Source organism: Myotis nattereri (genome assembly GCF_964212035.1).
Source record: "Myotis nattereri genome assembly, chromosome: 5".
In the NCBI taxonomy this organism is placed as follows: domain Eukaryota; kingdom Metazoa; phylum Chordata; class Mammalia; order Chiroptera; family Vespertilionidae; genus Myotis; species Myotis nattereri.
Genome location: NC_138080.1, coordinates 15,277,385 through 15,292,357, shown reverse-complemented (window position 1 = coordinate 15,292,357; position 14,973 = coordinate 15,277,385). Strand labels below are relative to the sequence as shown.

Sequence of the window (14,973 nt, the reverse complement as noted above, 5' to 3'; positions counted from 1 at the left end):
CCGCCCCCAGGTAGCCAGCGAGAGGTCGCAGGGCCACGTCATAGCTAACAGTCAAACTCCCGGACTCCCAGTCTCCCGGTTGAACTCCTAGTTGAACAACCACCGAGGGGAGAATTTGCATACTAGGCTTTTATTATATAGGATGATTTCCTCTTGCTTTCAGGGTAAAATCCAAAACTTTAGCATGGTTGTAAGGCCTGGCATGTTCTGGTCATTGCCCACCTGTCCCAGTGGCCACACCACTGGCCTTCATTTCCTGGAAGATGCCATTCATGCCCCTGCTCACCATGGGAGCCCAGAGGTGTTCCCTCTCTTTGCCATGCTGGTCACCCATGTGCCTACTCATAGTGAATCTCTACCCTGCTTTTCAGCCATGAAGTCAAATATCACTTCTTCTGAGAGGCCTTGCCCGACCCTCCCCCTCCATCATAAAGCAAGTCCCCTTTGCACCCTCAGAGCATTTGTCACATTTGCTATAATTTGCTTGTGGTCATCTGATGCAACTTCCTCTCCCCTACTGGATGGTAAGCCCCTGTTTTGTCTGCCATGTTCACACTTGGATCCCCAGCACCTACCAGAAGGTCAGGCATGTAGTAGGTACGGACAGTAGTTGTTGAATGAATGGTGTTGAATGTTGGAGCTGGAAAGGACCCCAGAGATAAACCAGCTGCCCCTCCCTGCTCTTCCTACCTCAACTTTACCGAGGAAGCAACACTTTAGAGAGGGTGAGCGATTTTCTCCAGGTCACACAGTGCGCCTCATGAAGGTTCGTGGCTGGGGGTCTCCACCTCCTGCCTGTCCAGCTATCCCTGCCACAGTCCCCTCCGCACTTGCATTTATAAGCCTCAGTGCTGGACACCGATTGAGTTCCTGTCCTGGGTGTTTGAAGGAGGACAGGCTAGAAAACAAAACATCCAACCAGTGATCCCTGGACAATTCTTCTTTTAATTTGGAAGAGCAGGGGTTTCATACCCAGCGGGGATTCCACATCCAGACTATAGGTGGTGGGCAATGTGGACACACACCGGTAAGGCGAGGCCTGAGGTCTTGAGTTGGTCTTTGGGCTTACTGCTTCCTCGGACGGGAACATCGGCATCTGGTGAGTCCTTGTGATTTTGGGTCATGAACTGGGTGCTTGCTTCAGGTTCAGTCAGCTGGAAGCGACTCAGAAATTTGTCCATTTCCCAAAAGCCTGGAAGGACAAACAGACCACAGGGAGGCCATGAGAGAGAACCATGGACTTGAGAGCTGGCAGGGGTGAGAGAGAGGCCAGTTCTGGGGGAGTGGAGACAGCAGGAGATGCCCTTGGTCATTGGTCTGAGCACCTGGGGTGCCCCTGGCTCCAACTGCAGGACACCCCTGGATGTTAGCAGAGCACCTAGGAAGGGGCTGCTCCCCAGAAAGCATCGGGGACATGAATCTGGACTGAGTCAAGAGCAGCCTTTAGCCTCATCCCCAGAGCCCTTTATTCAGCATAATTCTGCTGCCTCAGTCACATGCTGAAAGGAAACACCCAATCAGGTTGTCAGCACACTTCCCTACCCACCCTCCTTTCCTGCAGGCCTTCTTGACCTTATGACTGAAGCCTTAAAGCTTCTTTCCTTCACACCTGGTCACCCCAGCTGCTGGGGTTGAGACTGGCGGAAGTGCTTGTGCCATTCATTTAATCTCCTCCCCAGAACCCCAACCACCACCTCAGAGACTGTGCAGCGGGGTTTCTTTCCTGGCTGTGGCAGAGGTCAAGGGGTGGGGGATATGGCCAGGACCCCTTCTCTCTGCTCCTGAGCACCTGGATCCTGGAGGGGAGCTGCGTGTGGGTGAGGTGACCCAGGCTGGAGCCGGGAGAAGCCCAGTCTGTGCTCAGGTCTGAGGGGCCCCCCCAAGGGGAGAAAGCCCAGGGGCATCAGGGAGGTGGATCTTCTGGGGCAAGTGTGAACAGGCCCAGTAACAGGGCAGGGAGGACACAGCCCTGGGCCCTGGGGAGAGGCTGAGGGAAGTGGTCAGAGGCATATTCCCACGCTCTTGTTTCCCAAAGTTTGGGCCTCAGGCACCCTTGGCAGCTGGTTGCCAGAGAAAATACGGGACACTCAGTACAACTGGCATTTCAGGTAAACAACAAATAATTTGTTAGTGTATGTTTCACATATTGCATGGAGCATCTTTATAGTAAAAACTTATTCCTCGTTCATCTAAAATTCAAATTGAACTGGGCTTTCTGTATTTCCTTCTCTCTCTTTCTCTCTTTTAATCCTCACCCAAGGATATGTTTTTATTGGAGAGAGAGAGAGAGAGAGAGAGAGAGAGAGAGAGAGAGAGAGAGAAACTTCAATTGGTTGCCTCCCGTATTCAATCCCTGACCAGGGATTGAACCTACAACCTAGGTATGTGCCATGACCAGAAATCCAACCACAACCTTTTGGTGTGTGGGATGACTCTCCAACTGAGCCATCAGGCCAGGGCTTTCTTTTCTCTCTCTCTCTCTCTCTTTTTTTTTTTGCTAAATTCAGTAACCTTCCCTGGGCGGAGGGAGTGCTCCGGGAAGACCTTGTCCAGAGCAGAGCTAGGCAGTGGCAGGTATAAGACAGTGGCAGGTATAAGGCAGTGGCGTGTACGACCTGGATCAATGGAGGACAGTAATGCACAGAGAGAACAGGGTGAGCGGCTGGCATCCTGGAATGACTCAATGACTCTCAGAGTTGCCCATGTACCACCGGTGGCTCTCTGTCTGCACCCACCTCCTGCTAGTGTCCCATACTCCATCTACCTTCCCTCCCTGCAGGGGCTGTTTGCATTTCAAAGATGTTCTCAAGGGGAGGACATTTTTCATTCAAAGAAACAAAATAAAAATAATAATAATGATAATGCCAAAAAATAATAGTAAAACACTAATATAGTATTTTCTTTTTTAAAAAATATGTTTTTATTAATTTTAGAGAGAGAGGAACATCGATTGGTTGCCTCCCAGATGCACCCTGACCAGGGATCAAACCCATGGGTATGTGCCCTGACTGGGAATCAAACCGGAGCCCTTTCGGACGACACTCACCCAACTGAACCACACTGGCCAGGGCTGATAGAGTTCTTTCCATGTGCCAGGTACAGTTCTAGGGACTCCATGCACATTCATTCAATTAATCCTCACAAGGGAGACTATTTTTTATCCCTAGTGCATAGATGGAGTTCTGGTGAGGTTGCTTCTTAGTGGTAAAGGGGAAAAGGGCCTCTTTAGGTTCACCCAAATTTTATTGGGCTCAGTGACTGTGTTCAGATTGGGCTGGACAGCAGCGGTTTCAGGAGTTCTCCTGGGGCAAGGGTGGCCGGGCCCTGGAGAGAGCCTCTCCTATCATATGGGCTGCCGCTGGGCTGAGAGGTATGTAACTGACCCTGTGGGTCTTCCACTAGGAGGCCTGGCCAGGCCTTTACACGCAGGGAGCCTGGCTGGCTGGAAAAATATTGTGGTTCATGACCCTGGGAAAGTGGGTGCACATGTGTGTGCATATGTGTGTGCATGTTCACGCCAGGTGAAGGGCTTTGGGTGAACTGGTGTGTGGCAGGCATGGGGACAAGCGGGCCTTCCCCACTGAGCAGGGCAGGAAGGAACCGGGGTGGCAAGGAGGGAATTGAAACTCATCACGAGATCAGGGCAATGGCAGAAAGAAATCCCCTGTGCCCTGAGGGAGACCTGGCTTCCCGCTCCAGCACTGCGTCCTCCCCTAGCTCCGATGGCTTCCTTGATGGCGTTCGGAGCTTGTCCCACTTCCGACAACCCTGTGGTCTTGGGCTTCGTGGGCAGCTCCTCAGACCTGCCCTCTGTCCCTCAGGAGGCTGCTGGCCTCCCGCTGCCTCCTCCCCTGGCTTGGCGGTGACTCCTTACACCCCCATTTCCTGCCACAAAGGGCAAGAGGAACTGACCCAGTGCAAGTTGTAGAAGGCATGGGGGTGAGTCAGGCCCTCAGGGGTGTGTGGTATGAGACTGGGAGCTTGCAGGCTGTGGCTTCCATGTTACCGCATGGAGGAAAGCCCCATCCTGTATGGCACTGCTGGTCCCGGGCTGCAGGGGCCACTGCCACGCAGGAAGAGTGCTGCTGCTGTCTGAGATCTGACCACTGCCTGTGTGCCCTGGACCCACCCAGGATGGGCTCTTCTAGGGACGGGGCATGAGTGGGGAGTGCACTTCAGAGGCCTTCGGCTACAGGGAGAAAGAGCCAGGGTGTCTGATGCCTGTCTCCTGAGCCACCCAGGGACTGGGACACAGAGGTCTGGTCTCCTTAGGGTGGGGCTGCCACATATGATGAACAGGTGGGTCCCTATACAACCTTAGGGAGCATCGTTTCCATCTTGCAAAATCAGACTCAAGCATCGTCTCACCTACTGGTTTTAGAGAGAGAGGAACATTTATCCAGGCCCATTCCGGCCCTTGTTGAGTTGCTAAGACAGTTAGCACTGGACTAATAAGCTAGACCTTCAAAGGGTGGCCTCAGCCAGCAGTTCAAAGTGCCCCACCCCCCACCAATTCCAGCTGATGAGGTCCCATCCCTAGCAGCACTCCCGGAGTCTCTCCAGCAGGCCCACTCTTAAGACTTCCTAACAGCATAGGAAAAAGAGTTCCCTGTGTGTCCTTGCTCTAGCCACCTGACCTGTCATTTGGTCCTTAGTAGGCCATCAAGTGTCCCCCTCTCAGCTTGGGAAGTGGGGGTTGGGAAGCCCTCACTGGGAGGCAGGCCCCCATTCAGGCTGTAGAACAGGGGGCAGGGTACTGAGCCTTGGGGTTACCTCCTCTGAACCACCATGTGAGCTGCCTGAGCCTCTCTTGGGCCCTGGGGTGCCTGGCTCAGAGCCTCCCCGTCACCGCAGGTGGGTGAGCTGTGTCTGACCAAGGTGGCCACTCTCCTCCCTGGCCTGCCCGTATTCTCCCCCTGGGCAGGGGCACCACTGCTTCTTATCAGGGGAAAACACAAAACTTGACCGCTAGCCTAGTCACCGCCACCCTGAGCGCAGATTCACCCGCAATTTGTCTGGCTCTCCGCGGGGCTGGCTGCGGTGATAGGAGCGCTGATCCTGTCTGCTGAGATTAATGACGTCCTGGCGGTGGTGGGCGGGAGGCCTGAGCCTTTTATTTTTGCGCCGTTAAATGACATCCAGAGACTTCCCCTCAGGAGCTGAAAAGCCCATGTTCCATCGCATCCAATTACTCCTGGGGAATGTTTGCTGAGTGCTGATCCTGCGGGCTCGAGAGGCTCAGGGCAGGGGGGACCACTTTGACTTTGGCGGGAGTGAGAGGGTGGGGATGCCGGGGGAGTTCCTGAGTGGGGAGGAGTGACCCCGGCTCCTCTGGAGAACTGCAGTTCCTGATGACCAGTAGGTGGATCACCCTCCTCTCTGGTCCCTGTGGCTGGTGGCGGCGGGGCCGGGAGTGAGAGGAGTGGAGGCTTGCAGCTGTCAGCTTCGCTTCCAGTGATCAATTCCAGTATTTGGTGGTAGTGTTGGCCAGCTGGGATTTGGGGCAAAATGTGGCGATGCTCTGTGGTTTCCTGGTGGATGATGTGTTCAGTATTGCTTTGGACGGTTGACGTCTGGCTCGACTGCGGCCTGCATCTTGATGAGGGCTGCGTGGGCCCTGTGGAGCGTGCAGCGTTCCCAGCCAGTGGGCCTGCCCGAGAGCTGCCCAGGATGGCTCCATCTGAGTTGCTGCCAGGTCCCCAGTCCTACCAGCTCTGCCAGGTGGGCAGGGCTCTTTGGAGCAGAAGAGGGCTGCCTGACACAAGCCCACACGGTGGGTGACTCAGGGGCTGGCCCTCGGGGGTTCTGGGGCCTGGCCAGGTGAACCACCATGGGGGGTCATGGCGGGGAGTGGGGGCTGTTTTGCAGTGGGCCGTGTGTTTGTGTCTGTCTGTGTGTGTGTTTGGGGCTGGTCTCCGGGCAGGCCCCCCTTCCCTCCACCTTTGCCTGCACTGGCTGCTTTTCCCTCACTGTGCCGGCCTTTGTCCCTCCACACCAGGCCACCTCCTGTGAGCTGCTTGGAGCTCTGCTGCCTTCATGCCCTCAATCTGTGCTGTCAAACATTTCCACGTAGCATCCCTCGTCTGAATTGCCCACGGCGTCCCAGTGGCCTTTAGGTGCCACAAGCAAGGCTTAAACCCCGCTGAGAGGCAAGTCTCTGCTGCCCCTCCTCTTTGACCCTGTGGGTTGGGGGGCTCCCCTGAGCTGCTTATTTCAACCACCGGAGGTGCTGGAGAGCAGATTATGGCGGCCTAGTCCAGAACCCAGACCCCTTCTCTGCCCCTCGAATCCCATTTTACCGGGAGCAGTCTCTCTGCAGGCCCCGAGGCTGCCCCTGGGAGGTGGGGACCGGAGCCTGACATGGCCCCTTAGCTCCCCTGGTGCGGACACACCGTCCTGGGCTCATGGCCTTGTAGAGGCTTCCAGAGTGAGCTGAGCACGTCATCTTGAGGGACAGAGAGGGGATTTCCCTGGCTCACCCGCCAGAGGAGCGTGAGGCTGGCTCGTGACACCTCTGGGTGAGGTGTGGCATGGCGCAGACCACAGCTCCTCACAGCGCTCAGCCACAGGAAAGGGGCGTGTGGACCCACTGCCTTGGGCGGCCGCTGCTGGCCAAGGATGCCAAGGGCAGGCAATTGGACTGGCTCCGTGTCTGTCTCCACGTCAGAGCCCAGGAGTCTGGTGGTCCGGGTGGAAGGAGAGGGGATGTGGGTGTGCTGATGACAGGTACAGAGAGCTTTGCTCTAAAAGGCAGAAGAAAATTAATTTCCTGTAAACTGAAGACCCTTGATCAACCAAGCCACTCACTATTCTGGGCTTCAGCTTCCTGTGTTGGGACAGGGATGATGTGGACACTGAAATTGTCCTTGGTAGGCCTGGTGCTCACAGAGGTGGCTGTCTTTCCAGGTGTTAAAGGAAGTTGACGGTGAGGTGCGCTGGGGAGCATGGGGGTGTGAGAATGGGCAGATCCGTGTGCTCCAGGCTTGTGAATGTGCTTACGTGGGTGTGTCCTACACACAAACACGCTCACTGACTGAAAGTCCACAGTGGGCTGAGCACAGGGACAGGTGGTAAAAGGGAAACATAGACAGGTGAGCTCTTCCCTCGAGGAATTTATAGTCTCGTGATGGAAGTGGGGCCCATACAAGTAAAAATGATTGAGCAACACCAGAGATAAAAGCAGGTGACTAAGGAGGTGCAACAGAATGTTATGTGAGCGTCTCAGAGGAGTAAGAGCGGGCAGGGAGGGTCAGCTGAGAGGAGACAGGCCGAGATAATGCCAACTCCAAATTTGGGGAGGTGACCTGTGGCCTTTGGAGCACATGTCAGTGAAACTGGACTGCTCTTGTCAGAGGCACCCAAGCCTCCTCCGTGAGCTTCAGGCTCCGTGAGCTTCAGCGCTCTCCTTTGTTGGGAATGTGGTCGAGCCTGAGCTACGTGAATATCCCCTCCTCTCTCTGCGAGCTACCCTGGGTGACAGACACATCCATGTGGCTCACTTCTGTGCCCACGGCCCCTACAATGGTGCCTCGAACATGCGGCTCCTAGCATTGTCGGGATGAATGTGGAGGCATTTTCGAATCAAGCAAAGCATGGTGGGGGAAACGGCGCGCACAGGAAGGAGCTGTGTACAGGCTGGAGGAGGGAGGCGGGAAGGTAGGGTGTCATAAACCCGAAGCAAGATCATTCCGAATCCCCTTCCAGGGCCCTTCCTGTGGTCCCGGCAGCCCAGTCTCTGATGGAAGGCCTCCTTTGAGCAGTGTGTGGGGTGGCTGGGTGAGTCATGCCTGATCCCCGCTCCCTGCCTCTGTCTAGCAGAACTTGGACAAGGGGAGAGTGTGGGAAGCTGGGAGCATATCTGCTAAGGGCCACTCAGTGGGGACCAACTAGTCCAACCCCTTATGCTGATGATGTAGAAATTGAGGCCCAGGTGGCTTGTTCAAGGTCACACGGGAGTGTGGGTGTCAACATCTCCCATTTACTGACCCCATGTATGTTGTCCTGGAGTCGCAGAACAAAGAGGAATCCTGGAGAGGGTTTCAGCCTCTGGATCTGAGTAATACCCCCCCACCCTCACCCCCCCCACCCCTGCCCCCAGCCATACAAGTTCAACTAGAGTAATCTCACACTCCCTTCTCCTCCAAACCTGCTATTCATACCTAAATCCCAGGGAGGGAGCGGCCCAACAGGAGACAAGTTATGGAAGACAAGTTACCTGGGTCCTGCAGACAGACCTTTCCCCTCCAGTGTCTAGAAGCTGTTCCCGCCTGCTCCTCCAGGGGACAGAGTGGCTGGTTACACCACTCATGCCCCAGGACACACGGCTCCTTCCACAGATACCTTCCCAGACCCAGGCGAGCCCCAGGGCCCATGCCCATTCGCAGAGCTTCATGTCCTGGCCTCTCAGGGGCTGGTCCAGCCTGTGCAGGTACTTCAGAGAGCGCCAGGCCTGTGGGGTCCCCACGTTGTGCAAGGGCTGCTCCTGCTTTTGCAGTCACCTTGGTCCCTCCATGCCAGACATCTGCATGGCCTGGAGCCTCCTGTTCTCTTCCTCTGGCCAGCTGTGCCCACCAGTCCAGCTTAGTCAGCTCTGGGGAGTGCTTTTGTGTGTTTCTTCTCCCATGGGCATTATCTCGTGTTCTCCACGGTACCCATCCAAGTCACACCCCTGCCTAGCTTTTGAGAACCTCCACAACCTTCCTCTATTTTCTCCTTTCATCACCACCCTGGCCCCTCGCAAAGGGTTCTTCTTATCACTTTTTTATTTTTATTTTCACATCTTTGCAGCTGCAGGGTTCCCAGCCCAGAACTCCCTCCCCTCTCTCCTTCACTCAGGGATTCAAATCTTCTTCTTTTCCAGTGCCCAGCTCAGGCCCCATCTGATCCTCTGAGCCTCAAGGCCACACAGATTTGTAGATCATCTAGATCCGACCCCTCATTTTCTAGATGAGGAAACTGAGGCTCAGAGAGGTTAGTTGACTTGCTCAAAAGTCACATCACTAGCTAGAGACTGGAATCCAGATTTCCTCCCCCGGGGTGAGATACTTCTGCACCCTTCCTGGCTGAAGAGGGCATGTGTCCTGGAGAAAAGGGATCCTAGGAAGGGATAGGCCAATGCCCAAGTTGACACTAACCGCCACACACACACAATTAACTGCTTAATTGTAGGCTGCTCTACATTGTTATGTGTTTCCAAAGTTGATTGTCAGCCCCTTGAAGGCAGGGAACGCTCGCAGTGCCATCTTGTCCTCTCCAGGCCTCTGGCACAGCGCTGGACCATGGAAGGCATCACACGGTGGGGCTTTATTTGGGAGGATAATCTTCCCGCCTCCATATCTGGCAGCAAACGAAACAGCAGGGAAGCCAAAGGTACGCTGCCCTGATGCAAGTCCAGTTCTAAGTGCTCATGTAGATGAAAGGTGGGTGGTGGCAAGGTGCACAAGAAACCCTGGTTTTGGCAAAGATTCAAAAGGACTAATCATGGGTTTCAGGCCTGATAGGTTCCCGGCATCCTTGCCTGCTTCCTTTCAGAGGAAGGGCACACGGGCTGCCGTGCATTCTGGAGGGTGGGCTGGGATCAAGCCTCAGGACCCAGCCACGGCAGGGGTGGGAGAGTGTTTGGCACACACCCTTCCTCCTCTGCCCTCTTCACTGCTCCTCCTGGCATTGCCTAATGCTCTCTCCTGCCCCCTCTGTCCTGCCTGCAGAAAGCACTTGATCCAAGGGAGGCTCCTTCAGGGGACTGTCTGAGCCTCATCCGGCCCAGGGCACCACACTGGGACCCTGAGGGCTAACGTAGGACTCATAGGCACTGCCTTCCTTCATGAGACTCCCTTGTGTGGGGGAACAAAGTGGGCTCAGGTGCTAATTCCCAGCCCCAGAAATCAGGTGGAAGGGACTTCATGGCGTCATAGGTGAGACAGGGGTCCAGGAACATGGAGAAATTGAGCTTGGCCTGGGAAAGATGCGTTTCTTTCTTTGTATCCAAACTTCAAAGCGTGTCTTTGGGAAAGCTCTTGAAACAGATCTACAGATCGGCGAGGTGCTGAGGGCACCTGAGGAGGGTTCACCAGTGGAAAGGTTGCACCAGCTCGGCTTCCAGGGTGGCTGGAGCCTTCTGGGATTGGCGGCCTCCGCTTAGCACATCTCAGCGAAGGGCTCCATCGCTCACTCAGGGCCTTTCTGGGCTGTCTCCTCTCCTCTGGGGCCTCGGGCAGCAGGTTTGTAACAATGTCGTGCTGGCTTCCCAGTGGGTGGAGGTTGCTCAGGGTCACTGGGTGAGAGGAAATGGCTGACGACGCCCACTCACCCTCCTGCCAGCCTGGGGGATGTGCTCTTTGTACTCTCAACTTGGCATTTGTGTGTTCCACATTATCTGCCCTTCCCTAAAATGAGGGCGGTGGTAGATGAACAGGAGTTGTTTTATTTCCCATTCTCCTGAAGAGAAATGTAAGGCCCGGAGAGGGGCTGTGGCTCACACAGGGTCCGGTGAGTCACCTGTGGCCCTGTAGTGGCCAGGTGGCCATGGCTCTTCCTATCCTCTGCTCTGGAGGAGGAGGGGGGCTGGGCGGGCTGGGTTAGCCATTAGGAAGCTACGGGGTGTGTGTGGGGGGGTTCCCTTCAGAATGCCAGGAGGGCTGCTCAGGAAGCTGGTGGAGGGGGCCATGGCTGGGGAAATCTTTGCCCCACCACTGAGATGGCACCAGGCAGACAGAGCAATTAAAGGCCAATGAAGACAGACCGGCAGGGTGGCATTCCAGGGCCCTCTTGCCCAGATCAGACTCAATTATAAGGTACAATTACCTGCGAAGTGTTGTGGGGTAGCTGCCTGCACATGCCATTCAAGGCTGCGGGGGGGAGATGCTTCTCTCCTGGGCTCCAGTTACTCCCCTTAGGACCCTACCTAATAGACTCCCCTTACCCCCTCCCTCCCCTCACCCCCCGCTGCCATCAGCTAAAGCCACCATCTTGGTCTATGGGACTTATTTCTGTGGAGAGACTATGTCTGACACCAGTATTTCCTTTAGGACACTTATTCCAGTTCACTCCCAAGAAACACCACCCTTTGACCTTAGCCCTCAAGGTTCATGGGTAGAGGTCAAGGTCCCGACTTCCCCATTAATGGAGTATCTGATCTATCCCAGAATTCACTCTGGCCTTGAAGGATGGGGAGGCCTTACCTAGGCCTGCGCTTTCTTCTGGAAGCAGAGAGATGGCCTTTCCGTCCTGGAGATAGACGGAGAACTGGTAGCGATGGAAGCCACTTTGGGGTGGTGGGGTAGGAGGCTGGTAGGCTATGGGCAGAGAAGGGAGAGAGGGTGAGTTCCACATGCCACAGGACCCAGGAGCTCCTAGATGCTCTGGGCACGAGGAAAAGAGGATCATTTGTGCTTTTCCTGGTCCCAGAGCTGACCCTCCTGGGGTCCCAGATGGGGGCTTACCCATTGCGCGCCATTAGATTTGTCTTTGTCAGGATCTCCTCCTCAGAAGCTTCATTTAGGAAGCACATTTTTGGGGATGTGGGCGGGGGAGGAAGAGGTGTGGTCTGTTTGAAAATTTCGGGTGCTGGTGGGCACCTGGGCCTTTCTGGGCCAGTGGGTATTGTCTTTCTTTTCTTTTATTTTCTTTTTCTTTCTTTCTTTTTTTTTTTGCTTTAGTCTACCCTGATAGATTTCCTGCCTCAAGAGAAACCCATCTTCCTCTGAGTATATTTGGCAGTGGATTTTTATTTACTTTTTCAGCATTTCCTTATGAACTCAATCCCCAAAGAAGTCAATTTCTTGGCTGGATCCGGAGGATCTGGAAGTGGTTATGGGGGTGGGTGGGACTCGGTTCAAAGGTTTGATCATGGAAGCTGTGGGACCTGGGTGCTTGGGGCAATGGGAACCAACTCAGGCTCTTCCGGGGGAGAAGGCCATCTCCCTCCCTTTCGCCCCCTGCACAGGAGGCAGATCTTTTCTGGGAGAAAAGCAGAGGGAGGGGACATCTTTCATCCTTCCCCCAAGACTATTCAGGCTGGACTGGGCTGCTCCAGCAGGGCCTCCTTCCAAGCATGCTGTGCCTCTTCCTCCTCCCCTCACTCCCTTCATCTCCCTCTCCTAGGAGCAGAGAATTTTCCTAGGGGTGGGTGGGGAGGGAGTGTTAGCAATGAAGATGCTGGTGGGAGGGAGTATTGGTACTTTGTGGCCACCTCCCTCTCCTGATCTAATGATCAGGAGCCACTTGCTGCTTGGAGCTGTCGGGGTGTTCCTCATGGTGCACTTCCGGCCATGGGCCTTCAGCTTGTGCCCAGCCAGGGGATTTCCTGACTATTCATCTCTCCCTGAGTTTTTGGATTGCATCAGATGTGTGTGTGTGTGTGTGTGTGTGTGTGTGTATGTGTGTGTGTGTGTGTGTGTTCAGGGTGAGAACAGCACAGGGTGTTCCAGAAGCCATGAGGGTTTGTATATGTGGGGTCTACACTGGGGCAGGGGCAGGTGTTGGAGGAGCCAGGGTGCATGTGTGCTGAGGCTGTTTTGGAGGGTGTCTGCCGGTGTGTGCAAATGTGAGCAAGTCGGTTTTTTCCCCACAAACATGACCAGGGCTGAGAGACTTCTGAGCATAGGTGAGGGCCGCAATGCCTCTTTGCCTGCGTGGTGTGTGGAGGCCAGAGGTGGCTGGGCCAGCTTTTGGCAAGGAAGGTGGGTGTGAGGGTGGCCGAGTGAACTTGAGGGTGGGTATATCCCATGCTGCCAGAGACTGGTGGCCATGATTCCCTGTGGGTAAGGCTGGAGCTGTAACTCGCAGATTCTATTTAGCTGGGAATTAGCCTCAGGGGAGATGGATACGGAATCCCTTCACTAGGGAGCTTTCCTGAAGAACTCCCTCCGAAAGGAGAGGTGAAAGCAGAGATGAGACCCGCGAGAAGGAAGGGAGGGCACACAGGTTCGGCCACTTCTCGGGAGCAGGCCCTGGCCAAGTGCCTCCCCTGTGACATCTCTTTAACCATCCCAACAACTTGAAAGGGTGGGTGTTTTTGCCACTTTCTGGGTGAGGTAACTGAGGCTGTGAGCAGTGAAGCCAGGCCGACAGTAAGTGGTGGAGCTGGGGTTTGAATCTAGGCCTTCCTCGTGCCTGAGCTGAGTTGGTTTCCAAAACTATGCAGCTCCTCTGGTCGTTTTGCTCAGCCCTTTGCCAGAGGCCAGCTTACCCCCTGGGCATTCCCTGTAAGTCAGTGGAGGGCCTGCTCTTGCAGCCAGGATCTGAGAGGGAGGGGAGCTGGTGGTGAGGATGGGGTGAGAAGAGGAGGGCATCAGAGAAGAGGGAAGTCCATGCAGCCACGTGCAACCACGTGGTGGGACTGGGAGCAGGAAAGAAGAGAGATGGGTGGAAGGAAGAGACGTCTCCCCAGGAGAGACGTCTGGGTGCTCTCCTGCAGACCCCAGGCTGGCTCCTCACACCAGCTGTGGGACACTGTCATTCTCTTTAAAATGGAGATATTGATGGCAGCGACTTGAAAAGGAAATTGTGAAGATTAAATCAGAGCATACACACAAACTCTTGGATCAGTGCTTTCTTTGTACTCTGTGAAGCATCAACATGAAGTTGGATTGTTATCTGGCCATCATCATCGTTGCCCTGGCTGGGGGAGGGGCGTTGTAGGGTCTTACTCACGTGATAACTCCTGGCCCTTTATCTCCCCTTTCTTCATGTCAGCGCCCTGAAACAAGAGACAGGCATGGGCATGGGTTACTCTTGGGGCAGCAGAAGGCCTTGCCACCCCCCTCAGTCCAAGTGGGCTCTGCTGAGCTCTTTCTCTCGGGGAGTGGGATGGAGGAGGATGAAGATCCATGGCTGTTTCTGGGAGATGTTGCCAGAATGAGCCGTGGGATTTAGAATGGTGCCTCTGGGGAACTGGGAAGAGGAGGCAGACAGACATACTGAGGATGGCCTGGTGGTGAGGGGTGGACCCCCGATCTCTGGAGAGACCCCTGATCTCGGGAGAGACTTTCTGATGGGCTGCCCCACTCTTGCCGTCTGCGCCCCCAGACTAGGCACAGGACACACTCTCAGCTTGTGCGGTCTGGCCAGATCTGAGGCGGGGGCTGACAGTCCTCAGAGGCTTGCTAAGCCAGGCCATCCTTCGGGTTGGCTTTGGGCCTCAGACATGAGGCCAGTGACTGCTTGAACAACCAGGAAGGGGAGGAGGAGGCCCGACTCCGAGGCAGCCTCTTCCCTAGCCTCTGCCGAACTCAGCCCGTACTCTCCAGGAAGAGTCTTTGGCTGCTGGGACAGCCTCAGTTTCCCTCCTTTCTTTCCTTTCCCTCCCTTCTCCCCTCCGCTCAAGGTCTGTGGGATAATGAGGTGATCCCGGGGGCGGGTGCTAATTAATGTTTGTGCAGGCCTGGGAGATGCTCAGATGAAAGGGACTGGAGCCGGGCTCCTGGGTCCGTGCCACAGCTCGGGGCCCGGGGCCATGCCAGGGAGCCCTGCGGCCCCGAGGTGTGGGGTTTTATAGCCTTAATTATGGTGATTAGCGAGGCTCTTCATGGATTCTGCCAACACCTAACTGTGCCCTGGACACCTTTCCACCAGGCCCTTCCTGGTACAGCCCCTGCTCCTCCCCGGGTGGTGGTAGGAGTTGGGGAAGGGGGTGCTCAGGGTGGTGGTGGTGGGGATGGGGAAGAGCAGTAGAGGGTGCCGAGGGGGAGTGTGAGATTTCCCCTCAGTTCTCTGTGGAAAACCTCAGGGTGAGCTCAGTGACCCAACCCCTAGTGCGGTTTACTTTCTATAAAACGGAGGCCCCACCCCCTATTCTAGAGACCCCCATCTCCTCTCCTTTAGGCTGCAGCTTGCCCACCGACTGCTCTCACTTTGGACCTCCTTTGGGCTGGGTTTCCTTTGGCTGGGGAAAGGGCGGGAGGCCATAGCGGGATGGACCCCTCCACCTGTGGCCCTTTCCCACTTTGCTATCGTCACCCCACGCAGGTGAGA

General features: G+C 55.4%; 1 protein-coding gene across 2 annotated transcripts in view; it reads right to left on the bottom strand.

Moving 5' to 3' along the window:
- Positions 1-926: 926 nt before the first annotated feature.
- Positions 927-14,973, bottom strand: part of PEBP4 (phosphatidylethanolamine binding protein 4) — a 246,566-nt gene continuing 232,519 nt past the window's right edge. For both annotated transcript variants that reach the window (XM_081091130.1, XM_081091129.1), the window contains exons 5-7: positions 13,654-13,699; positions 11,181-11,294; positions 927-1,192 (exon numbers count right to left, since the gene is read on the bottom strand). In XM_081091130.1, coding sequence (XP_080947256.1) covers positions 996-1,192; positions 11,181-11,294; positions 13,654-13,699 — 357 coding nt within the window. In that variant the 3' untranslated portion in view covers positions 927-995. The remainder of the gene's footprint in view (positions 1,193-11,180; positions 11,295-13,653; positions 13,700-14,973) is intronic.